This window comes from Mus caroli, unplaced genomic scaffold, assembly GCF_978045245.1.
Source record: "Mus caroli unplaced genomic scaffold, Mus_caroli_1 scaffold_14, whole genome shotgun sequence".
Lineage (NCBI taxonomy): Eukaryota > Metazoa > Chordata > Mammalia > Rodentia > Muridae > Mus > Mus caroli.
The window spans coordinates 51,456,658-51,483,025 of record NW_028227269.1 but is presented as its reverse complement, the minus strand read 5'-3'; the positions used below and the strand labels follow the sequence as shown (position 1 = coordinate 51,483,025).

The 26,368-nt window shown below is 43.5% G+C and overlaps 1 protein-coding gene across 5 annotated transcripts in view; it reads right to left on the bottom strand.

Moving 5' to 3' along the window:
* Npas3 (neuronal PAS domain protein 3) overlaps window positions 1-13,777 on the bottom strand; it is an 829,848-nt gene extending 816,071 nt beyond the window's left edge. For all 5 annotated transcript variants that reach the window (XM_085830373.1, XM_085830374.1, XM_085830370.1 and 2 more), the window contains exon 1: window positions 13,568-13,777. In XM_085830373.1, the coding sequence (XP_085686499.1) occupies window positions 13,568-13,725 (158 nt within the window). In that variant the 5' untranslated portion in view covers window positions 13,726-13,777. The remainder of the gene's footprint in view (window positions 1-13,567) is intronic.
* Window positions 13,778-26,368: the final 12,591 nt, after the last annotated feature.

The window sequence follows — 26,368 nt, the reverse complement described above, 5'->3', positions numbered from 1 at the left end:
TTTTGTTGGGAATGAAAAAAAAATCAGGACTGCGGGTAGCACAAGATTCTTAGGAACAGACTGTTTAAATGAAGAGCACTTTAATCAGTAGAGGAATCCTCACATTCCTAATGTCTTGCTGTGCATTCTGCAGGTTATAGTAGCAGCTGGTTGAGGTCATATATCTTTTGTGAGCATCCCAAAAAGGCTCACTGCCAGACTGTTAAATTATGAATAAGCAATGAACAAAAGGCTGCAGATACGGTGGTGACAAGATAATCCAAGCAAATTTATCTATGACAAATTTCACAGGATTAACAAATTACATTTACACAGAACAATAAAAATGTGCAAAAAAAAAAATGATGAGCCTACTTTTCCTCACAGAACTAGGAAAACAAAAAAGTCACCCAATCCACTGCACATATTTAAATTTAACTCAATCTAAAGGAAGACATTTATAATTCATTCAAGATAGCTTTGTAATGTTTTTGTCATTTTGGGTAGGGGTAGACAAACCCTATATCTGCTATCTATTTTATACCTATTTAATATTGTTAACATTTTAATATATAAACTGTATACAGCATGTATGAAATCCAACACAATAAAAATTCCATTCACATGTGAATAGAACCCATTCATTTTCGAAAGCAGATTCTAAGGAGTGAATTATTTTTCTAGGGAAAAAAACTCACTGTCACTCAACACGATACACATTAACTATGAAGATATCCTTATTCATTAATGTCTGTGTTTTCCAGGACCAAAGAAAGAGAGGGTTTCGATTACTCCAGTTGCCCCACCAACTGCTGTGGTCCCTCTGAACACAGTGCTTCTAAACGAAGGTTTGAACCAGCATCCTTTTTGTGCAGTCTCAAAAAAGGAAAAGAAAAAGATTAGCAAAAAAAAAAAGAAAACTCACAGACTTAGAGGGAAAGTGAGCTTGTTCCCACAGGGTTCACCTCCAAGTGACTCCATCCAACATTAGCTTGCTTGCTTGCTTTTTTACAGTGAGATCATCCTATAAATCTTTTTACAAATCTTACATTAGATCAAACGTGGTACTGCATGATTCTGGGGCCCCATGAAGAAGTATTAAGATATCATGAAACTTTACTTTGAAGTATGTGACACTGAGATGTGTTACGTTCCTGTGCTGTTTGCTGGATACCAAGCCAGCAAGGGAATCTTGTTTTAGCCTTGGTACTGATGATGAAATCCTGGACTCAGAGGTGATTCCTTTTAAAGTGATCTGACTGCTAGCTTGAGTGCTGCAGCCTTCAGTGCACTTACACTTCTCACTGAAGTCTGCTTTTGATCTTTGATATGTCTGTAGATCTCTCTAAATGAGTTCCTACCAATATTTTATCAGGCAACATTTTTGTGTAAACAAATTGCTGATTGTAAAAAGGAAAGCCAATTCAGACCCACAAACAAAATACCTGCCTTCATCAACCACACATACTCAGGCACTGTTTACCTAATCTGTTCAAGTCTTCATGGTTCTGCTACCCATGTTTAACCCTCTCTGGTTAATAGCACATATGCAAAACTATAAAGATGAACACACCATGGTTATCAGCCACCCTCACCCTACATACACTCTGCAGTGACCTGGCCTGAAGCCTAACACTATAAAGCTCCCTAAATCATAGTTTTATTCAAAAACTGTTACAATCCCAACCAACCACATAGACCCCTAGAATAGAGGAATAAAAAATGTTATAGAAGGCATCCCTTCTGTGTGCCTATATGCTGATGTGTCCTTGTGTGTGCTTGTGAGTGCACATATGTGCACATGTAGTGTGTAAGGAAGACCTCAATAACAACCCACCAGGTTGGGAAGGTGGCTCAGTAGATAAGGCACTTGCTACATAAGTGCATGCTCCTGAATTCAAATCCCCAGAAACTACACACAAGCCTGCAATCCTAGTCCTCCTCCTACAAGACAGGGAGGAAGACAGAAGCATCTGCAGAAACCTGGAGGCCAGCGTGCCTGGGGTAGGCAGCAGCAAACAAGAGACTCTGCCTCACACAAGGTAGAAACAGAGGATGGACACCTTGAGTTGTCCTCTGGCCTTCACATGTGTACACATGTACATACCCACCCTTACATGTGTATGCACACACACACACACACACCTCCTATCATACACACATTCAAATGATAAAATAATAACCTACCAACTATGAACCAATGGTAGTTGACTTTAATTAAATGAGGAAGTGTATGCAAAGCCCTCAGAAGAGTACCTGTCTAATCACAGGTTCTTTCGATGCTTGCTGACAGTATAATGCCTGGTACCTATGGAGAGGTCGATTCATATAGAAGGTCCTTATATATGTCAAATAGTAACACCCCCAAATACAGTTAACAAAGTTATTTAGAAAACTATCTGAGATTGTTTCTACCAAAGTCAACCCGAATCTATTTAATCCTGAGACAAACTGAGACAATCGGGAAATGTGGTACCGAGAGTGGAGGGAGACTCTGAACCCTGGGGTATGTCTACCCAGAAGCAGGATTCTGGAAAATGAGTCAGCTAACATCTAAACTGGTGAGTCAAGCATGCGCTGCTGTGGTGTTTGCCTACAATGGGACTCAAATGCTAAAGGGCAAGGAAGGGACACTCGAAATACTGACTCTTCCTCCCACTAACTTGGTATATAGAGCATTCTTGCTATCTTCGGAACACCTGATGAAGGTACAAGATACAGCACGATCCCTCATCCGTGATCCATCATCCCTTCTGCCACAGAGGCCCTCTCCCTTTGACTCAGAAATCCTTAGCTTTAGGGAGGTTCAAAGCCATAGACTTCTCACAGAGGTGTGACAGAATATTTCTACAGCAAGCCACCTCAGTCTGTATCACAGACAAACCCCCGATTTAATCTCCATTTCTGTCACTTTCCATAGGAAAAGGAAGCTGCTATCCCCTAAGTAGAGATGCTAACACTTCCTTAAAAGGGTTATAAGGAACTGGAAGAAAAGGCACTGTGACCTGAGCAGAGCAGGGTCTGACTAAGGACAGTGCCCAGTGATGATCATTACTGCCTCCCCCCCCCCCCCCGGAGCCTAGCTCTACAATGGTCAAAACATCTTCTGCTGAAAACCGCTATAAACACACTTATATTTATGTATCTTTTTATTTCCTCCAAGAATACTTCATAGCCATTCATTATAATATTTTGCAAAGTGGATGCCTACTATCCTAGAATACTCAACTAACATGAGGGGAAAATGTGAAATAAAAAATACAGAAGGCCTTGTCTCTCTGAATTCTGCACTACTGACTCATAGGAAGGGATGGTTTCTGACTCTAATGCTTTGCACATCTAAAAGCAGGGCAACTCTCTAACCAGAGAGACTGCTCCTGCAGCGTGTGTTATACAGCTCCAGTCACCAACCCTATGGTGGAGACTCAATAAGTAAAGACGGGTGAAAGAAGCAACCAATACTTGCTATCTGGGGTCAGGAGTACCACGGTCCATAATAACATGTAATTTTCTTCTTGTTCCTCATGACTTTATATGAAAGAGTGCGTGGTAGTCCATTTAATTTAGTAAGACTCTGTGCCTTACCAGTGCATACAGACAATACGTCCAAGTGTTCTTCAATGTTGTCACTGCTCCTGGCATTTCAGAGACACCAGAAGTCACTCCAGTCTTAGTAAGTCATGCCCTGTTTATGCACTACGCTATTACTTATATTACTACAGATTATTCTAACTATGTAAGGGTCTATCAAACTTGATAGTACAAACATCCATTGGTCCTAATGATGCCCAGTGCAGTAAAATTACCATTTGGTTACAGTTGGTTTATTATGTGGCCCAATGAGAAGAAAGAAAAAGGCCACTATTTACTGTGGCAATGCTAACATCATTAATGCAAACAACTGAATTTTCTCATGAATGTAGATATTCTTACCTAATGGTAGATTTAAATTTTCAATACATGTAACCATGGGACCATTTAAAAGTCAGAGAGTAATATTTACTCAACCAACCTATTAAAAATTTCAGCATATATTCTTATACACACAGACATGTGTATAAAACACCAGGAGTTCCATTCAAAGCCAAATGTAATACAGAACTTTCAAAAATCAATCAAAACAATTAAATGCTACAATGTAGAAAAAAAAGTGGCCATGTACAAGGGCTAGGTGGCTAGCCACCATATCCTGTGTGTTTAATGTCCCTTAGATTTAACAGCATTATGTGTACATAAATGTGTACAGACGAGGTCACAGAAGTTGCAGAAAAGCAAAAATGTAGCAAGGTTCACATTGGGGTCACTATTAATATTAAGGTACTTGAGGGTGTTTATAAGGGAAAACATTACTAGGAGTCATTCTAAACTCAGTGTGTTATTTCTGTAGATACTCCCATACATGATGTCCCTCAATATTATAAATGACCACTTCCCTACAATCCTCTATATCCCCACTCATGGTTGCTTCCTAGCAAGCAAGCAAGCAAGCACACACACACACCACACACACACACACACACACACACATACACACACACACACATACACACACACATACACACACACACACACACACACACACACACACACACACACACGTTGGTCTCTGATCATGGAAAATCCCACAACAGAGCAGGGGCCCTGGGAAGCAGACCTGATGTAAACAAATGAAATTATAGCATGCCAGTGAATCCCAGTCTAGGATCTCAAGCAGGGAATCAAAGGGGTCACTGAAATGTCTGCACTCTCATAAAACCACTTTGCTATAGACAACTGCTGTGAAGAAGGATTGCGCAAGAGGCAAGAACAAAACTCATATTACTAAACCTATCAATCTGTCCTAATCTGTAGGTTATATTTAAAGGGCCATGTAATTCTGATTTATTGCCAGGAAAAATGTTAATTATATATAACTTCTGGTCAAAAACTAAGTTGTACTATGTAGAGTGTGGGAACAGTCATCCCTGCCCACACCAAAAGAATGGACTTGGAGACTAGTAGTAAGGCAGTGGGATTAAATTTTCAATGGTGGTCTTGTAGGATCAGGTATCTGGTGAGCAAGTATAGCCATGGCTATTACAGCAAGCATTTTATCCCCTGGTATAAAGGGCTCTCCCCTGACTTCCCAGGGACCTATTAGTATAGGGGTATATGATCTTTCTGAACAACTCCTAACCTTAATTCTTATGAGATGCTCCTTCCCACCTCTGTCCACATCTCTCAGCAAAGACTCTGCTGCTGGTTCATCCTTCTCCCAAGATCCTGTTTGCTTAGGGACCTTCCAGATGCATGGACTTTGTCACATCAGCAAGCCATTCGGCAAGTTTGGCTGCTAGTAATTTTCCACTCTGAGCTCAATTTCTAGTTTGAATGGAGGTAGTTAGAAGGCTTCTACAAGCACTTACTGGCTGTTAGGGCAAGGGCTCAGGACTGCTTGCTATCTGCAACTTGTAACTCTAAGGCTACCTAAGGCATCTTTGTCTTGAAAATGGACCATCCTATAATTTTACTCCTGAACATATGTATATTCCATACTATAGTATGATACGCATGCACACACACACAAAACCTCTACTCACAGAATATCACAAATTGAGAAAAAGAACTCATGTAAGTTTTTCTTTTTAAAGAGCATTAAATGATATTGATTCTAGTTAGTGCATCATAAAAAAAAAAATCAAATCTAATGAATGGCACATTGGACCTTTGCAGTATCTTTCTATATCTCTCAATTCATAAATGAGAAATTAGGAATCAGAAAGCATTCTGTGATGTGGGAGGGTCCTGTGCAACACAGGTCACTGTAACTCCTGACTCTGGAGCCCTGCCATCTAATATCCTCTCTGGTGGATCTATGATATGCCCATGCATTACAGTTCTTGTTGACAGCCTGTTGCCTTGGAAATATTTCATTATTTCAGTTTTTCCATTTGTAGACCCTTGGCCTTGTAATATGAAGGCCATCCTATTTCATATTTTCGATTATCATTTAAGCAATCTTGTGGAGCTATTTATATATATAAGCAAGAGTTAGACAACGCATATCATCATTTATCACTGTTTAAGCTAGCGCTGTAGGAATACCTTAGGAAAAGTGCCAGCCACCACCTCTACCTTTTAATGCCTTGCAAACCAGCATGGGCAGAACACATGCTTGACACTGCTCTCTAATTTTCCTGGTTATAGGTCCATAGAGCGGAACAACTCTGTGGCAGGGCTATATAATTTGCAGCCTATTAGAGTTTAAAGAAAATCAAACAAGTGTACATATACAAGGCTTTCAACTTACTCTTTCAAGCCCTAGAGCCACATTCTCTGTATGTATGATTCAGAGACCTTCAAGGACTGCTAACTGTCTTTAAAGACAAGCCTCTATGCACAGGATGTAAAGACAGAGTCTTTGCATACTATTATATTTGGGAGGTATGCCTGGTAAATGCAAATGAGCCCTCTTCCTTAGTTTTGATCATGGACATATCTGAAAAGCAGGAAAGTGCTCATAAATAGCTCTGTGACCAGTAAGTCAGGAACCACTCTTTAAATGAAACAAAAAACTTAAAATGTGTCTATGGAGGGTGGGGTGGGGACACATCATTTATTAGCATATTTGTCTTCAGCTGCTACTGCGGAGAGACAGTCATAGCCACTCAGTTCCAGGGGCCAGGTACAAAGCAAGGTGGAAAGACTGACTTAGTTGAAAGAAGGCTCTGTGCAAAGCAACCTCCTTTTAAACCATCCGACTTCTCCTTTCTCATTACAAAATGGAAACAACTTATACGTGTGACTTTTACACTTAAACGTGTTAAGAGCATTTAAAATCCTGGTAACAGAGTGAATCCTTGGGGCATAAAACAACTGTTTGGATAATGGACCACGTTGTGGTTATTACTGCCTCAAACAGTTTATAACTTCTTCCTTCCTCTCTTCTATAATGTCCCTTCTGTCTCCTATGGACTTATTAGTCCTCCCTTGCCCTATAGGTTAAAGTTTCTTAGATCCAACCTTTAAAGGGACAGCATCCAAGCTGAACAGGAAGATGCTATTAAAGGGCATTAAATTAAATACAGCATACCCTCCTACAACTTCAATCAGAATTTCAGACCAAGTGTTATTTAGCTCAGCTCTCAAGTGGAGCAGAATAACAAATCGCACACTTTGATTTACCTTCCTCGAATGCCAAATGGAGACAGGTGATAAAGAACGCACTCATGCACAGGCTATGAAGTTTCCTCTAGAAATTAATTCTATCTTCAAGATTCCTATCTCAGAGAAATTCCCAAAATGGCACACAAATAGGCCTCAGCTAGAGAGATTACTGGGGCAATCCCAGTAAATGCATTTACTACCAGCAGAAAAGGGAAGGAAGTAACTAGGAGTAAAGAGAGGCAAGGAGGGAGAGAGGGAAGGAGGAAGGGGAGAAGGGGAGGGGGAAGGGGGATGGGCAAGGCAAAGGGGGGATGGGGTCAACTGTAAATTGATTTCAAAGTATTTATCACCTCCTTACATAAAAGGCATCATTCAAAGCTTTGCACAATGATCTGAGAATAGATGTCTGTCTCTACAGGGTAAAATGTTTAAGATGTTAATTCTTCATGAGACACAAATATTAAGAACTAGATGTTCATTTTCAGCTATCTTCAGATGTGTGATTTTCTAGTTTCAAAGTAACCATTGATGAGCACAGCATTTAACATCTTTTAAAACTAGATGGCATATGACTCCTCCAGTACACGGAGTTTCACGGAATTAGCTAAGACTTTAGAATAAATCGACTATGTGTCTACTTTTTAAAGCTGTTTGCTTAATCCTACTCCTTCTGCTGTCTTTTTTAAAATGAAAATAATGTATAGCAGGAAAAAAAATAAAACTACCAAAACGGCAGGTCTTTAAATGAACAGTTCTCTGAGTGTCCCTCCATCTTCGTTTGATACACTAAAGCTATGCTGTATCCAAACTAAAACTATCCATATGATAACTGAGTCTCGCATCTAAGCACTTCTCTCCGCTTCTTTTCAAGTTCTCCTAAGCCTGTGAGGAAAGTAACCGCTTGCTGGGTGGGGGTGCACAACTCTGTATTTGTTTTCTTCTTGAATCAATGGGTAACATTTCATACTTCCTACTGAGCCTTTCCTCTTGGAGACAGAAAGAGATATTCACTTTGCTCAAACCGATATGCTATACGCAATTAATGTCATTAACGCTGTCAATTAATAGCAAATAGGCTTCTAAACAAAGTAGGCTGGGTGGACAGCGGGAGGGAAGCACATCGGAGCTGGGGGGCGGGGTTCAGTCACTCTGAAACCTAACAATGCTGTTCACGTAGGATGGTTAGGGATGTTTTGAACACAAACTCCCTTTCCCTTTGGCTCTAGTAGTTTAACTAACTTCAGACAGATATGCTCCACTGAGCCCCTCGCCTGGATATGCAATTCTCACCAGGAACTTTTTCAAACACAGATTCCCCAAACAGTAACTAACGGGGTAGAGATGCTCAGACCATTGACGTATTTTGGATCTTGCTGTTTGTTTGCTCATTTAGACTTAAGGGGTTTCTTCTTTCTTTTTCTTTCTCTCTTAATTTTTTTTTTCTCTCCTGGAGAGGGGGTGGAGAGAAGGGGAGGGCGAGAGTGGAGGGCAGAGTCGGGGACCCACAAGTTGCTGGGCTCAGGGCAGCGGCAGCGGGAGGCGGCGCGCCTGGCTGCGCCCGCCCGGCCTAGCAGCTCTCGGAGACGGCCCCTGGAGCCCTGCGCTCGCCTCCCGCCCCGGCCTCCTCCCCCTCCCCTCCCCCTCCCCAGCTCATTCCCTTCCTAGAGAGCAGCTGCGGCGGGACCTGCGGCGGCCGGGGGATTCCCGGCCCCCACCCTCCCTCCCGCGGCTCCCGGCACACACAGCTCTTTTGGGGTTGTTTGTCTCTCTCTCTCTCTCTTTTTTTTTTCAATCTTTTTTCCTCTCTCTCTCTCTTTCTTTTGGTTTTTTTTTCCTCCTTTTTTTCCATCAGCGAGTCACTCCATTCGCCGAGCTCAAGAGGTGCGACTTGCTCGCCGCCCGCCGCCGCCAGAGCCCGCTCGCTGCCGCAGCCGCCGCGGGCGGACAATGCGCTGGGACCGGGCAGCGCAGCCCCCCGCCCCCGGGACCGCGGGGCCGGGTCCCCGAGGCGGGCTGCGGAGGGAAGCGAGCCCGCCCCCCCGGAGGGCGGCGGCGGCGGGAGCTGGGCGCGGGCGGCAGGTTCAATAAACAGAAAAGTGTTACCGTTCTCGCCTGGAAGGATCCTGCTGAAAGCTGGGCTTGGTGGGCGCCATCTTCCTGCAATTTTTTTTTCCTCTCTTACTTTTTGCCTCGCTCCCCCCCCTCCCGGGGCGGGGGGCGTGGGGAGGGCGGGGGTGTGCGTGTGCGTGGGCTGGCGGGAGAGAGTGCGGGCGTGCGCGGCGCTCGGGGGCCCCGGCGGGCGGCGGCCGTGGCCGTGGCCGTGGCGGCGACGGTGGCGGCGGCCGCGCTGCTGAGCCTGGGAGGCTACGGGAAAGTAGTGGGGCCCGAGCGTCGCCGGCGGCCGGACGTCCCCTCGCGCCCGGAGTGCTCCCCGCCGCAGCTCGCCGCCTCCTCGGCCGCCCGCGCCTGGTCCTCCCTCTGCTCGCCGGCCGCCTCCGTCCAGGCGCCGCACAGCGCCCGCGGCCCGGGCCGCCCCGGCTCCCGAGACATGCCCGGCGCGGAGACAGGCGGCCGGCGCGGGCGGCGGCGGAGGAGGGGCGGGCGGCGGGGGAGGCGGCCGCGCGGTCCCGCGGGCAGCCCGGCCGGGGCCTCCGGGTGCTCGGGCCGGCGCGCGGCCGCAAGCCCCCTCGCCGCAGCCACCGGGCTCGGCCGGCGGGCAGGTGGGGGAGCACACCCTCCCCGCAGGGGGCGGCGGGGGCCTAAGAGTGGAGGGACCCGGAGAGGGAGGACACGCGGGGGGGTCCCAGCTTGACCACTGGGAAAGTATTTCTGGGCATTTTCCAGTTGCTTTGCTCCAGAGCTCTCTCTTCTCCTGCAAGCTGATACACACCCCCTTCCCCTCCCCCTCCTTCGCTTCTCCCCCACCCCCTCTCTCTTGTGCCTCTGCGCTCGCTCTCTCTCCTCTCTCTTCTCTCTCTCTCTCTCTCTCTCTCTCTCTCTCTCTCTCTCTCTCCCCTCTCTCTCTCTCCCTCTCTCTCTCTCTCCTTCTCTCCTTCCCTCCCTCTCTCTCCCGCCCTCTCTCATTTGGGGACTGGGAAGCTTGGCTGCTGGCGCAACAACGCCACTCAGTTGCAGTTTCAAACACTTCCCATCTCTAGAGTATGTCAGCCTGCAGAAAAGAGAGAGTGGGGTTTATAATGCCAGGAGAGTGGGCTGGACTATCTTCAGGTTCAGTGGAAATAAAAGCGTGAGGTGATGAGTCTTGAGCTGACCCAGGCCAGCAGGCCCAACTGCCCTGAGCCTCTGAGCACGGATGCAGGACTTGCACCTTGTGACTCTGGCGCCCTCAGCCAGGAGCCAGTGCCAGAACATCTGCATTTTTCACGCCCGTACAGATATGCAGACCCCAGGGTTCATAGGCCAATCCCCAAGCACTGAGACGCAGTTACATACAAATGCCTTTGCAGAGCCAAGTCCCGGTTCCTGGGACTGGATTGCTGGCCTCTGGAATCTAGTCCAGTCGCCTCCCTACTAAACTGCCCATGGAAGCCTAGAGAAATGGCTACTCAGGGTAGAGCCAGATGGAGAAACCCCGGGCAGTCATTTATCCACTATGCCACTCTGCAGAATGGGGACAGCTCCTTTTGCAGACTAGGGCCAGTTCTGTATTAAGCAGGCAAGACAGACACCCAAGACTGTTCCGCGTTGAACAAATGGAAGAGTCTGGTGGGAAACATCATTCGTGAGTGAAGCTTTGCCTTCTGCTTTAGAGTTGGGGTGAGGGTGCTCAGTGGGTGTCTCCTTATGTGCTACCCTTCCAGTAAAGTAGGGAGGGGATTCTGAACTGCCACTGGATCCTTAACTGTGGTGACAGAGCTGCAATATCTTCACACTATTGAAGGCTCTTTGGAGTAGTTAGTAGACTCTACAGGTAGGAGAGATGGGAGTTGGGAAATGAATTGGAGCAATGATAAGTGTTGCCTACAAGACAAATGGGGGCTAGCAAAGAAGAGGGGAGTTAGCCAGTTGGAAGTTCTGGCTCCAGGAGACAGTCCAGGACAGTTCTGCCCTGAGGGTGACAAATAAGAGAAGTTTGTGCTCTCTCAACAGGCAGGCCACTGCTTAAAAGCCCACTCCTGTCACCCCTCATCAGATCCTCAAAAGTCCTTTAAATTTCTTAAACGTTATTTCACAATTCTTTTTAGCAAAACGTCCAGGTCTCCGGGAGGAAATTTAAATCTACTCCTCAGAGCCCTGAAGCCAGTCCTGGTGAACTATGAAAGGAGGAAGACTCCTGGCTTAGACCTTACCTCCAACACCTGCCAATAATCTTCTTGCCCAACTCTTCTGCCCCCAAGTTAACTAAAATTAAAACAGTAACAGGTGTCAGGAGATCTGAGTAACAACAGGGGAAGAGAACTGCTTTTCACTACCATCATCTTACCTGGTCAGTGTGAGAGAACACTTAAATCAAAGGCGGCCATAATTCACTCCAAAGGAGAGAGTTTAGAGGGTTTGCTGGGTTTTGTTTTTTGTTTTGTTTTGTTTTTCACCCCTGTCTTTAGAAAACCAGTGTGTTGAGGTTTAACAAGTGGCCTGAAACCCAACAGGAACCTTTAAAGGGAAGTATTGAGGCAGGTGCTTGGGGGTGAAGTGGGGGGAGATGACTGCCCCTGGATACTCCTGAACCCCCAAATCATCTTTTTTTTCTAAAGGACAATGCCAATGCTGAGGAGGAAAAACCCTAAAAGCGGGAGATTCATGACAGCTCCTTATGCCCAATTTACATCTTTTGGGTCAGCTCAAGTTCCTGGAGGTCCCTGGAATTGTCCAAAGGCCATGTGACATTTCTGACCCTTGAATCTCTTCCTCACAGACCACACTATTGTCACTCTTGCCTACACTTCCTAGTTAAAGTGACCGCCAGATTCTATTGTCATTTAAATGTTTTATAAAAGACAAAAAAAAAAAAAAAAAAAAAAGACATACCTGAACCATGAAAAGGGGAAACTGAATTCTTTACTGGTGTTCTGCTTTTGAAAGATGCCCAGATCTGTTTTGTTAAAGGTTCTTGTAATCGCTTGAGTAAAACATGACTAAAATAATTTAATAAAAAATATGTGTCTGACAAAGATTAGCCCCGTTAGAGTTATTTCCATGACTTCTTTTTAAAACTTTGAACAATAAGCAGAGCATGTAATGAAGTCTTCTACAGAATATTTGCAATTACATGAACTTAGAAAATACTGTGTTAGGCAAAATCTGGTCACTGGGCCATTGGTTAGAAGGCACAAAATATAGCAATGACAGATTACTGTAACCTTTGCAGTTTAAATACTATTGTTTCAAACCAAAGGTTCTCAAATCAATGAAGTTTCAAAGATGAGGTAAAATGGGAATTTGAATTATGCATTATGTATATTTTAAGTTAAATGCCATTGGCAAATCTCTCAGATGTTTAATCGTGTACAATCTGGGAAACACAAATATTTAATTTCACACTCTCATGTGCTCTTTTTTTTCTTCCATCTACCATAAAATTGAGCCTCGTGAATGGAGAGTTTACCTTTTTGATTATATTGTTAGTTTTTCTCATAGCGATTTTGTGGATCCTATTTTCAATAAAATCTTAGAACATCGAAAGTTATCCTTAAAGGGAAAACTTTAGGGTTAGAAAGCTGTTGATAGTAAATTCCTCTTTATTTCCTACCTCAATCAAAGGTTGCTCAGTGTTTTAATGACAATTATTTTGAATCTAGAGACTATCTTTAGAAAACTAAAAACAATTTCTATATTAAAACTTCCCTTTCACCACCAAGCCTAACTTTTGTAAAATTTGCTTCCTAACTTGGATCTCGGAATCTCACCATTTGCATCATAATGCGTTTAAGATAGTTAACAGCGCCTAAGAGATTCGGATTTCACCTTATATTCCCTGTAGTAACAGGTGACAGGATCTCACACTATTAGGTAGAAACGCAAGTCTATCTCTGCACATGAAAATCGTCTCTGTCCTATTTGGAAACAAATGATCAATCAGCCTCCGATGATCAATTGCTCCCCTAGCTGTCGGTCAGCGCGGATTCGCACCCGCGAAGGCATTGAGAACATTTTGCTGAAAGGGGGCAGGAAGCCCAAACTTTGCAAAAGCATCTCCTACAGCTTCTCAGACTTGACTGGAACTCTCTGGCTACTCGGTGCTGAGGCTCAACGTTCGGGGCCTGGCAGAGGGCAAAGGATGACTTCACTTCGCCAGTGCACTAGAGTGCTTTTCAGTTCGGATTGTGTATCCTCCCCCACCCCTCCTTCTATAGCACAGGGGCAGGCAAAGTAAGCCCTGACGAGGTGCATGTGTGTTGTAAGGCACAAAACAAGAGCAAAGTGAGTCCCACCCCAGTACCCGAGACGGGGGCACTATCCCAGCTCGGGCGGGACTACTCACCGCTGCTGGTAGGAGGTGATGCCCTGGACGTTCTGCGGGGTGCCGTTGGCCGCGGCGCCGGCCCTCCCCATGCCCGCACCGGCCGGTACCCCAGCGGCTGCCCCGCCGGCCGCCGCGGCCGTCACCTGCACGCTGAAATCCGGAAAGATTCGGATCATCGCCGCGGCTTGGAGCCCCAGGCGCGGCTGCTCTGGGCTCGGGCTGGCGGGGGCTCGGGCTCGGGTTCGGGCGGCGGCGGCAGCAGCGGCGCGAGCGGCGGCAGCAGCGGAGCCAGGCACCAGCCTGCAATCCCATTAGTGAGCCGCGGCCACTGTGCGCGGCGGAGAGGCGCTTTGATGTGCGCGCAGCGGGCTGAGGTGGGGGGGAGGTGGCGAGGAGGAGGTGCGGGGGGTGTGCGAGGGACTTGCAAACAGCAAAACGTGTCAGGGTGGGGCCTTTTCTCCCTTTTGGGGGGCACTGTTGCTCCCCCCTCTTTCCAGGATGTTGCTTTCACTGGCTGCTCCAGCAGCGCCGCGCGAGCCCAGCTGAGAGAAGAAGGGGAGGGGGTGAAGGAGGAAGGATGCACCGGGAGGCTTGGCGAGCGCTTGGCCGGTGCAAGGGAATAACGGGCAGTGGAGGGTGCGTTTTCCCTCCCTCTTCTACACACACACACACACACACACACACACACACACACACACACACACACAGCGCACTTCCGACCCAAAGTGCAAGACTGTGGTGCGCTCTTTCTCCTCCTTTCTCTGGAGAAATAACCACCATCCGGGCTGGCTCCAGCCTTTCGAGGCTGCCAGAAACCAGGATCCCAGCCCGCGGGTGTAGGAATGGGGCGTCAGAGCCTCCCCTTTCAGCCTGGACCCCTCTTTGATACTATTCTCCACATTAAGCAGAGCGAATGTGACCAAGCGCAAGTTGGGTTCCTGGAGAACTTGATACTTATCTAGGAGAGGTGGTTTGCAAAGGCGAAGGAGTGCGGGGCGTGGGATTGGCGCTTTTGTACAATGGAGAGTTTGGGTCGCTTAAAAGAAAGGGCTCTTCCCGCTCCTGGTGAGCGGAAGAGTTGGTCTTGGGAAACTTGTGAGGTGGGGTCTCGGTCCAGCTAGATCCTAGTTCGCACTAGTGATCCATCTCTTAACGCCCCCCTTTGACCGAGGAAACGAATAAATTAGTAGCCACAATTGAAAAGAACTCTGCGAATTCCAAACACCAAGGAAACAAAAAGAGAAAACACGTGCATTTATTTCCTCGCGCCTTCATGTTACTTCACATTGTGACGCCTGCCTTTCATTAGGGGGTGAAGAGAGATCCTTATAGTTTGGATGCGCCTTTTTAGTGAGACTTGCACTGGGTTTCACTGAGCTAGGGTTGGGGGAGTGGGAGTTGATCGTTTCCCTCCATCCCTCCCCAGGACCCGGGTTGCCCACTTTCCCCCCTGTCTTCTGGCTGGTGAGCAGGAGCGGAGATGCGAGAAGCAGGCGGATGCAGCCCTTGAGGGACACAGGGCTTGTGCTCTGCTAATGTCCCACACTCAAAGCCCCTGCCCAGCTTAGCTGCTGCTGCTGCTGCTGCTGCTGCTGCTGCTGCTGCTGCTGCTGCTGCTGCTGGGAAGTGGTGGTTTCCCATTCTGGTACCCTCTTCCCATTGGGCACTCAGGGCCTGGGCACTGCAGCTGAAGGGCTAGGGCAGTCGCTGCACCCTCCAAACAAACCCAAGTTAACTGTGACCTCCACGCTGCCGCGACCCAGGGCCAATCGCGCTTCTCCCGGTCAGGCTTAACCCTTTGAGCCTGGGAAACAGCCGGCCACCATGATCCAATGAGACAGGACCCACTGGCCTGAAGTTGCCGAGGTGTAGAGTGACAGAGGCTCCCAAGCAGGACAACTCCGCACAGGATCTAGGAGCCAGATGCCTGCCCTGCAGCAACCCCATGCTGTTCCTCCCACCCTGATGATTCTGGAAACTAGAGGAGCTGGACAAAGGCGAGTCCTAGCCAGGCCCCATCCTGCTCCTGCCAGGGCAACCTCTGGGCGTCCCCAACCCAAGTAGCTTTCGGGAGGAGCCTCTGAGCCCAGCAGTCACAGGGAGACTGGGGGGGGGGGGAGCCTTGGCTCTCGCTGGCCGAGCCCACGGCGCAGCTGCGTTTCCATTTTCCTCTCAAAGAAAATGCTTTGGACGGCAGATAATACCAGGAGATATGAAACTGCTTCGTCCCCCACATGTTGCACGTAAAAAGAATCGTAATGAGCATCTGTGGCTTGTGCAAAGGAGCCCACGAGTTAGTTGAAGACCAAAGCAAGGTCCTGACTTCCCGCTTCCGGGTCATTTTCAAGCAGAAGCACATTCAATGCATCACCTAACTGCTTAGACCCTGGTCGAGCACGCAGTATGAGGTGGGGCTGGTGGAAACCAGCTTCTTAAGGACCCCTACAGAGGGACCTTGGCCCTCACTCAGCCCAAAGCTCTGGCCTCCTTGCCTTGTCAACCTTTGGATAAGCTCTGAAAGGATTTCAGATACCAGCCCTTTGCTCTGTGCAGGCTTTCTACTGAGACAGACTTCCTACCCATTCTGGAGAGGGCAGGGATGTTTTAGAGCATTTCTACCTGGGTTAAGGCCAGCAATGTTGTAACCAAAGAAAACCCAGCGAAAGACTGAGAAATGAGGTTAAAACTGAATTCCTCAGCAAACAACGGCTTTCTATATAACAGCATCTGTCTGCTCAGTTGGCCCATGGGAGGCACTAGTGCTAACATAGCCACCTGTAGCTAAGCAAACCAGGTTAAGGGAGACTTCCAATGAGTGGCTCAGACCTGGGGGGTAGCGGGCACCAGTAGTGTCATGCAATGTTTCTAACTGTATCTGTTTCTAATGTTTCTAACGGAGATGCTGAAGCAGTCTCCATGTACCAAGTAAAACAGGAGAAAAAGAAAAGCCCTCTTTAAGCAAAGGGAGGAGAGTTTTCCTTTTAATATCTTTCTGCACAATCAACAAGGAGTTATATATTTGTGGACAAACAATACCACCTCTTTGCTTCAGTACCAATTCCATGACTAGGTGAAGCTGGGAGTGTTTTGCTAACCACTAGTTATTTTGCAGAATAGTTGGCCTGCAAACATGTAAGCTCATTTTCCCTTCCTTTCTTAGAGTTTTTTTTTTTCCTCTGAGAAGCCCAAGGGGCTAAACTATCACAAAAGAAACCATCAGATGTTTAACACTGCATCCTCTGAAATCGTTTCAATTGGATGCTACACTGTCAAAGCTGTTAAGTGAGCACATTCAACCTCAGATTACGAGGCTTTCAATTACTCATATTTAGAATTAGTATAACTGCTGCCCTCCAGAAACTGTTTGCTAAAACACAAAGACAAAAAAAAAAAAATACTCAAAGAAGAAGTGCCACAGTAGCTGACCTTGGCGTGCATGTTCTGTTTCAGTATTTTATTCTTACATATAGTATTTCAGAAGGTTGCTTTGCAAACATAGGATCTGCTTATCTTGGTGTTCACTAAGGATCTTAAGCAAGATATAAGTTTATTCTCTCATTCGTGATGTGGAGTCATTACTCTGTTCTGTCTGTTAAAATCCTTACATGCTGGCAGCTGTTTTGAAATATTTTGAAAGTTGTTCTGGCAGCTACCCAAGCAGAAGGACTCCAGTAAACTATACACTTTCTCATTTCATGCCCCTCCATTCAAATACACATATTAGTGGATGTAGAGATACAGAAAAGGACTGTGTGATGCCTGCAGTACCTGTCCACACATTTACATCCTCATTCTTGTTGTCAGTATAAAACTAAGCCCTTTGCTTAGACGTTAACAATGTCCATTCTCTGGAAATTTGTTTCCATTTAGTTAAGTGGTTTGACTTTGGGTTTTCACTATCTGCCACTGGAAGCTGCCAGTGACAGGTAGGGGAGGAAATGCCTGCTCGGCTTGATTGCATCTAATTTTTGCTTCGTTTTGACCAGACATTCTCCTACAGAAGAAAAATAAGCTTGGAGACAGAGATCAGTATACAATAAGCAAAACAAGAAATAAATAGGATAAAATCTTATGCACAATGAACAAGTGAAAGGAACAATTTGTTTTAAGCTATGTGGTTTATTGAAATGATGATACTGAAATAGAAGATTTCTACCAAGGAGCTGAAAGGATGATATCCAACCATCTGACAGGATTCACAGTAGAGTTAGCCATGAAGTGATGCTGTGGCCCTGCCACACCATGTAAGGAAGATGTTACATTGTGGAGGGGGGGGGGCAGGGTTAAATAATTGATTCAATTTTCCAACTTTGCTTCTCAATCCAAATTGAATTCGGGCTCTTATTGCTAAATTTCCCATGCTATTAATGTGTTCTCTAGTCCATAGAAGAGCAAAACGATAATGTTAGGGGAATGGAAAATAACACAAACGTAACAATATGGCAATTCTTGATTTTCTAGGAGGGAAACTAAAGACTGAAGATACTATGTCTAATAAATCACTGTTTATAATATATGGATGGCTCTATATGATGTATGAAGACTTCTGAGGATTTTTCCTCTTAATTCTAAATAGGCCACACATTGAAACGGCTTCAGCCATTTTATTATATTCTCAGGGAACTTTGCAAATAGCTATAAATACATAAAATTTAGTTAGAAGGGAATATTTTTAGCTTTTTAAAAGATTCAATAACGGGCAGTAGAGAAGACATTACTTAGAAAAGAATTTAGAAATCTATATATTTTGCTAAATTATGTGGCACCAATCACTGAGGAGCGTTGCACATCATCGGTAGATGATAATGAAAGGTGAAGTTATTCTTAAATCCTAAATAACAGTTCTCTCAGCATGGCACAATAGTTTGTCCTTGAACAACAAAATGTTGCTCAATTTCTCACGCTAGTGGATTTGATTTTGGCATTGAAGTCATGCTAACTCTTAGGAAAAGGACTTAAGTCTCTCTGTAATTATCAGGATGCCCCAGTCCCTGGTTCTATTTTACTGATGTCAACCCAAGTCAAACCTCATAGGGGCCTCTAGGAAATGAGCTGGTGCTTAAGCCATAGGACCCAGCTCACGTTTGCTCCCATGAAAAGAATAGATCTTCTGGACTGAACTTTCCTGTCTGGTTCTCCACGTGAGCATACTCATGTAGCCAATGGACTTCTCTTCATAGAATCCTTCTTATTGATTATAAAGGTATTGACGTAAGATCAGATTGATTGAAAGACGAGTTAAATTGCTTTGAATTTCTTTTTCAAAATGGAATCAACCACACTAGACAGTTTTTACATGAATTTTTCATTTTGGGGTGGATAGGATATTGTATAAACCTAATCACACAGCAAATCAAACAAATGGTTTTATTAAGCTTCATGCTGAGTCAACTGTTCTGTTTTTATTAAAAAAAAAAAACCTGTTATATCCCTTCACCTACAGAGATGGCTCTCAGACATTAGTGTGCATCAGAATTAGAAGGACTTATTAAAACACAAATTTCTGGGTGTCATTTGTATTGGATCTTATTCTGCAAATTTATTCCAGGATGGGGGTCATAATCTGCATCTCTAAAAATGTGTTTGGTGATGATGATGTGTTTGCTTTAAGCACCGTAATTGGGAGCTGTAGTATATTTATGACAGTAGATCTTGACTTTGCTGCACTCTGAGAGAGTGGTGAAGGATGGCTCTTGGTGCTTTGTCCTAGGGAAGCTGATAGATTAGCAGAAGTACATCTGTTAAGATACAAAATAACAAAAGTATCCCAAGTGTATCAAGTGACTTGTGTATATGTGTGGTTTGGGATGGGGGTTGGGATTAAAGTAGATGAGACTATGTAACAGCATAGACAGGGTGACTTTATTTATTCCAAGTGTCAGCTTCTTTATCTGTAAAAGCAGTCACACTATTTTCAAAGGATTGTCATCGCAAAGTACCCAGTGCTGGATCCATGTTAATTACTCCTGAAAAGTGGTCACTCCCAGGAAAAGAATGTCTGCGCTGTCTTTCAAGATCTCAGCCGTAGATATGGGGAAAGTCTTGGTGATTACCCAGACAAGTTATAAAATATTCACACATTCTATTTATGAATGTTGACACATCTAAACAATTATTTATCCTAAACTCTATGAGATGCTTGAAATCAAAGTCAAAGAAGATACAAGATAAAAAACATTTCAAGTGCTTCTTAAAGTCAGGAGCCCCTTTTCAGAAGCCTGAAGTTCTGTTTTTATTCAAAAGACAGTAAGTTTCAGGCATTGGTCATATGTAGGAAGTCTACAGACATGAGACAAATAAATCCACAAATTAGAAGTAAATTCAGGTAGCAGATATTCTACCAGCTACTCCTGGAAATAAGGCTATCTGAATTTTATTTCAAATCTGTTTAATTAATCCATAAGACTAAGATAACTGTTGTGACTGAGATCTTTGTCAGGACTCCCTTTCTTTCCCTGGTCCTTGCCATCTCTGCTGCACCAATTTAAGTGAGACAAACAGGCTGTAATGTAGAAGCTAGGCAAGGCTTATTAGCACAGCACACTAGTAAGGAGCCAGAAAGGACAGTGGCCAGAGACACCAACGTCCTGATCCACTTCTAAGCAAGCATTCCAGGCAGGTTTTCTAAAACCTCTAGTGCATGCAGCTTTTCCTGAGAGAGTGTGCTCTATCCAGGTGTTCCAAGCCCTATTTAGACAGAGTCTTCTACACACATATCCAGAGGATGGCAGCCTCTTTCTTCACTGAGAAACCTGTACACAATGCACAAGGATCTTACACTCAGGACTGCTGGAGTAGGTTTGCATAATTACCATTTAATGACCCCCTACACAGACCTGGAAGCCTGTTTTCTTCCAGAGCTAGAAATATGCCCAAGACTCCATTCTTCTGACCACCATGCAAATCCTTAACCTTTTGCAGACTGTGAAACACCTTCCAGTCTCAATGTCTGCCAAGCTGCCAAAACCTACTACACGCATTGGAGCACTCCTCAGTGCTCATGGACATTTGTATCCTAGAGCCCCCCCCCTTAACTCTTGAAGACCAACACAATAATTTGGATTGTTTTCATTCCATTTATCAATACTTGCTGCATTAAAATCTAAAACATATGTGCAGAAACCTACTAGTTCAACTAAATTATTGATGGCAAACTAGTTATGTAACAACATTTTAAAGAGAAATTCATTTTACATGAAACAAGAGATAGAAGGATATTTCTTAAAATCTTGGGTTATTTTTAATATCTGGCTTAATAGAAACTTTAAATGCTTCTATCCCTTCTGTATTCATTATGCTATAAAATGTTGTTCAGGTTGTATTAGAGAAATTCAGGTCACACAGTTATATATGTAGGTACCAATGTTAAATTTTATAGCCTTGTATGTATAAGTATGTATTCCTCTTAGCTACTACACAAAAACTTCAAAGTTTTATTGTTTTTTAAAGATTAATTTATTTTTATTTTGTATGTTTGTGTAATGTTTGCATATGTGTGTGCCTGTTGGAAGCCTAGTACTTGAAGAAAGCAGAAGAGGGCATTGGTTCCTCTGGAAGTGATGTCAGCTGCCACGTGGGTGCTAGAATCCAAAGCTGGGTCCCCTGCAAGAGCAGCAGGTGCTGTTGACTGTGGAGCCATCTCTCCAACATTAACAAAATAATTTCTTAAAAGTTAGTTATGACATGAAGTCTAGAATCATATTAAGAAACTTTTTAAATAGTATGGTCATTAAAATCCATGCATATGTTCATATTTTCACCAATGTATAATTTTGTACATGTATACATTTGAATTTTAAATATTGATATTCACAAATAAATATGGTCTGTTATTATCTTTGAATATAAGAAACACTTTTTGTTTATTTTAAATGTGAGTCAAATGCTAAAAGGCTAAATACCCACAATTTATCAATTACTTTTTTAGTACGGTGATGGGTATCATAAGTGACCATGAGCAGAAGCCACCCTAACTCCCGCCAATCCCACTGCAAGTTTATATCATTGCTTTGATAGGAGTGTAATTTCCCACAATTGAAAATGGCAAATACATTTATATTATAAGTTTTTTTCCTCAGCCCACACTTCAAGAACTTCAGGCTTAATAGTTTTTATTATAATAATTAGATAAGATGTTCAAAATTCCTCCTTGTGATTTCCCAAAGAGTGATTGCCAATCATAGTTCTATGTTGCTTTATTATCAAGTCATGAATATATAGACATCAGTGTTATACTTAGTATTTCCTTTTTATGTAAAGCTCAGAAATGAGTGCTTTTCTTAGGGTTTGTAGAGTCCCAGGCTTGATCTCAGCACCTGGAAAGAAAGAAAGAAAGAAAGAAAGAAAGAAAGAAAGAAAGAAAGAAAGAAAGAAAGAAAGAAAGAAAGAGAGAGAGAGAGAGAAGAGAAATAGAGAGAGAGAGAGAAGGGAGAAGAAGAAGAGGAAGAAGAAGAAGAAGAAGAAGAAGAAGAAGAAGAAGAAGAAGAAGAAGAAGAAGAAGAAGAAGAAGAAGAAGAAGAGAAAGAAGGAAGGAAGGAGGGAAGGAAGGAAGGAAGGGAGAAGGGATGTGAAGTAAAAGTCCTTTGTACTTTCGTTTCTTTCAAGTTGAGGGTGCCGTTTTGAGCAAAGCAATTGCAGTACTTACCGTTGACAATTTGGTGAGAGAAGCTGATTTTTACTCTATTATCTGAGAAACAGATAGGCACACAGAGTCAAATGGCCCTCGAGAAAGACAGAATGATAAAACACATAGGAGATAGATTAAGTTCCATGTCAGGAAGAGGTTGACCATCACCTGAAGAGGGCTATCTGTGAGGCTGAGCCTTTCTGATTCGAGATGTATTTCAACTGAGGGGAAGACCACATTCTAGGGATGCAGAGGAGCAATTTTACACTGGGTGTGTGTTTGAGTTTATAATATATAACACCTCATGTTTAACCATGACACCTCTATGCCATGAGCAAAGTGTCACAGTGCACTCTTCAGTGTGCTATGCAATCTTTCTAACATGGTCTTCATGGGAAATCCTAATCCTTTACCATGCAGGGCTTCAGAGCCTTGTTACAAAATGAAAGGCGAACTGAAATATCATGTAAGGTATCTTCTCTTTCTCTAAAGGGGAGTGAGGGAACTATACAGTTTTTAGGATTTAGAATAATGGATTTTATTTAAGTACCCTGGACAGCTGCTCAAGCCACAGAGCAAGTAGGAGAATAACCAACTGGTTCTTCTGGGGGTAGAGCTCTGCGCATGAGTGACTGGGAGTCAAAGGCCATCCCAAAGAGGGGGTAAGCCATGGGACATTCGTTCAGTTAACACACATTGTATAATCCTGTTCAGGAAGTCTATCCCTACTGTCTGCTGTATCCTTGATGGAAGTTATAGAAGAATCAGCCTCCTAAGATACTTGTTTCTAGTAACAGATGTTCACTGTTCTGTCTTAGAGGAATCCAAAAAAAAAAAAAAAGTGTATCGTGGAAATGTTATCATGCACATTTTCACAGTGCTTAGATGCCACTATAACTCTGCTTCAGTTCTTAATTTATCTGAGAGTGATCTCTTCCAAAAATGATTTAGGTGGCCATCGCCCATGATCATCATGAGCTTGGTGAGGAGTCTTGGAGTGTAATCATTTTTAAGGGAAGGCATCTCAGCCAACTGTTCAAAGTTTAACATTTTCCAGTCTTATTTAGTTTGATCTGAAGGAGTGCTGCAAACTGATTTTCTGAATTTCCTCTCAGCTAAAGATCTTGGCACATTATGATTTTCACAATTTGAAGTTTTGAAGATGTATTATCATTTATCTGTAAAGAAACCCAAAACTGTAAAACTTGAAGGGATAATATTAAGTAGGGTAAACCAAACTCAAAGCAAAGGAAACCTCATGGTCTCCTTCATATGCGCATTCTAGCCAATAATGTATAGGTGTATATACGTAAGCAGGCTTAGTACTAGGTAAAGCCCAAACAGTTAGAAAGGAGATGAAGAGAGGATGAGATTAACTGCCTGAGAAGCACAGAGTTTGGACAGAAGGATGCAATGGTCACAAAAGAGGTTGTAGCCTCTTTGACTTTGTTTACTTCAACTTCATCATACCTGTTTCTTTGTTCATGGTGGCTCTATGAATTCAACTTTCTGTTTATTAGCATAGCAAGGACCAGTTTTTGCATTACAAAAAGAATCCGCATGATTTGTTGCACTGCAGAATCCACCAAGATTTGTGCCACCGAGGCAGCGATTGGGAACGTCAGGCTGACTTTTGCCTTCCAGTGACCATCAGTGAAGTAGAAATGACACACATTACTCACTGGGTTCATCTGTCTCCTTGAGTGATCCACTTACCAAAAGTGATTTTTAAAAACCCATTTAGGGGAAGGGTCCTGTGACCTGGTATATTTTTCTTTGTGCCATTGAAAATGGTACCAGATCATTCTACTACAGTGTTACCTAATATACACATTGTAGTACTATAATACAATAAAATACAGTTTTTAAATTAACAAAAGGAATGTTAAATAGTATAGAAGATCCACAGTGTGTCAAATTAGCTTTGTACAATAGGACATAAATCAAATAGTTGCTCAAATAAAATAGAAGTTTATTTCTTATGGTAAATGCACAAGGCACATTACTCTGCACTGAAGAATCTGTGTTCCTTCTTCTTGTTCTGTCATGTCTAAGGTACTGAAAATCCTATCGCATCCTGTCTAGACTGCAAAATGATAACCACTGCACCCTACATAAAAGTAGCAGGGTGAAGGAACTATGAATGGGGAGAAAGAAGACATTTATATCCCTCCAATGAGGCTGTTTTGATATTAGAGGTAGCATGACATCAAATATCCTTGGGCAATAAATAGTCACATGATCACTGTTGGCTGTGTGACATACTGAATTATAAATCTAACCATCTAGAGTGTCCGTTTTGTAAAAGAAAGGTACCACTGGATTTAAAAATTCACTAGAGACTAAGAGACAAGCAGATTCACTTCATCTGAAGATAATATATTAGAAATTGCCCATCTGCAAGTTAATGAGGAGACACCCGTGGTGTGTACTTAGCAGCTAGTAAACAGCAAATCAAAAGCCTTCTCCTAAAAAGCACAGAGAGATTCACGATGATCTGTGAAGCCAAAGGGAAGAGACACAAGAATGTGTCCATTAAAAGGAAGATGATGTATTTCTAAAAGTTCTGGCATAAGAAATTTTGTATTGAGAAGAGACGCCCCTTGGTAATGCAAACTTTATATGCCCCAATACAGGGGAACGCCAGGGCCAAGAAGTGGGAGTGGGTGGGTAGGGGATCAGCGTGTGGGGAGGGTATAGGGGACTTTTGGGATAGCATTTGAAATGTAAATGAAGAAAAATGTAAATGAAGAAAAATGTAAATGAAGAAAATATCTAATAAAAATGTAATAAAATAAAATAAAAATGTTGTATTGTAAGACATTTTTATCTGATGGGTGACATGGGACTTAAACCCAGATGAAGATGCAAAAATGTTTGTGCCACAATGTGGCTTCCCACTGCTCATTTCTTCAATGCATATCCAGAATAGGAAGGAGGGTCACTGAGACTCAGAGTCACTCTACTACCATGACATTGTTGGGAGACGAGGCTTGGAGTGAACCAAGCTCTGAATGGGAGTCTTTGGTAAGATCCCCATAGTGGATATTTAGGTGAAGATCACACATAGCTATACAGAACACCCGACTCTAGCCTGTAATCTTCAGTTTCACTTGTTCCTAAAATCTAAACTATAAGTTCATTTGTAAAAGTACATCTACTTCTCCGTCTCTGTCTCTCTGTCTCTGTCTCTGTCTCTGTCTCTCTGTCTCTCTGTCTCTCTCTGTGTGTGTGTGTGTGTGTGTGTGTACGCGCGCGTATGCGCGGGCACTCAAATGCCACAGAACATGTCTGAAAATCAGAAAAGAACCAGCAGGAATCAGTTTTCTACTTCTGCCACGGGCATGTTCTGGGAAGTGAACTCAGGTCATCAGACTAGGATGCAAAAACCTTTATTCACTGAGTTATCTCACATGCATACACCTCCCCCCTTTAATTACACAAGCAGCTTCTTTATCAAGTATTTATTGGTATTATACCACTGTTCTTACTGTTTGTGGCTTAACAAAGATATTATACACACCCTAGATATCTATTTTTTTCCGGGGGGAGGATTTTTTTCCAGTTTTTAAAAATCTATTTGAAACATTAAACGTGATAGAAGTAGAAAAAAAAATCTCTTATGAAGTCATCTATGAAAGGAAATTGTGACAGATTCCTGATTAGACAGAAACCATTCCATCTCCAAGGGAGAATACACAGTGTAACTGTGACTTCATAGAATGAATTGGGTAATATTCCTTCTGTTTCTATTTTGTGGAATAGTTTGAAGACTATTAATATTAGGTCTTCTTTGAAGGTCTGATAGAATTCTCCACTAAACCCATCTGGTCCTAGGTTTTTGTTGGTTTGGAGACTTTTAATGACTGCTTCTATTTCTTTAGGGGTTTGGGGACTGTTTAGATGGTTTATCTGATCCTGATTTAATTTTGGTATTTGGTATCTGTGTAGAAAATTATCTATTTCATCCAGATTTTGCAGTTTTGTTTAATATAGGCTTTTGTAGTAGGATCTGATGATTTTTTGGATTTCCTTTTGTTATTTCTCCCCTTTCATTTCTAATTTTGTTAATTTGGATACTGTCCCTGTGCCCTCTTCTTAGTCTGGCTAAGGGTTCATCTATCTTGCTGATTTTCTCAAAGAACCAGGTCCTGGTTTTGTTGATTCTTTGTATAGTTATTTTTGTTTCTATT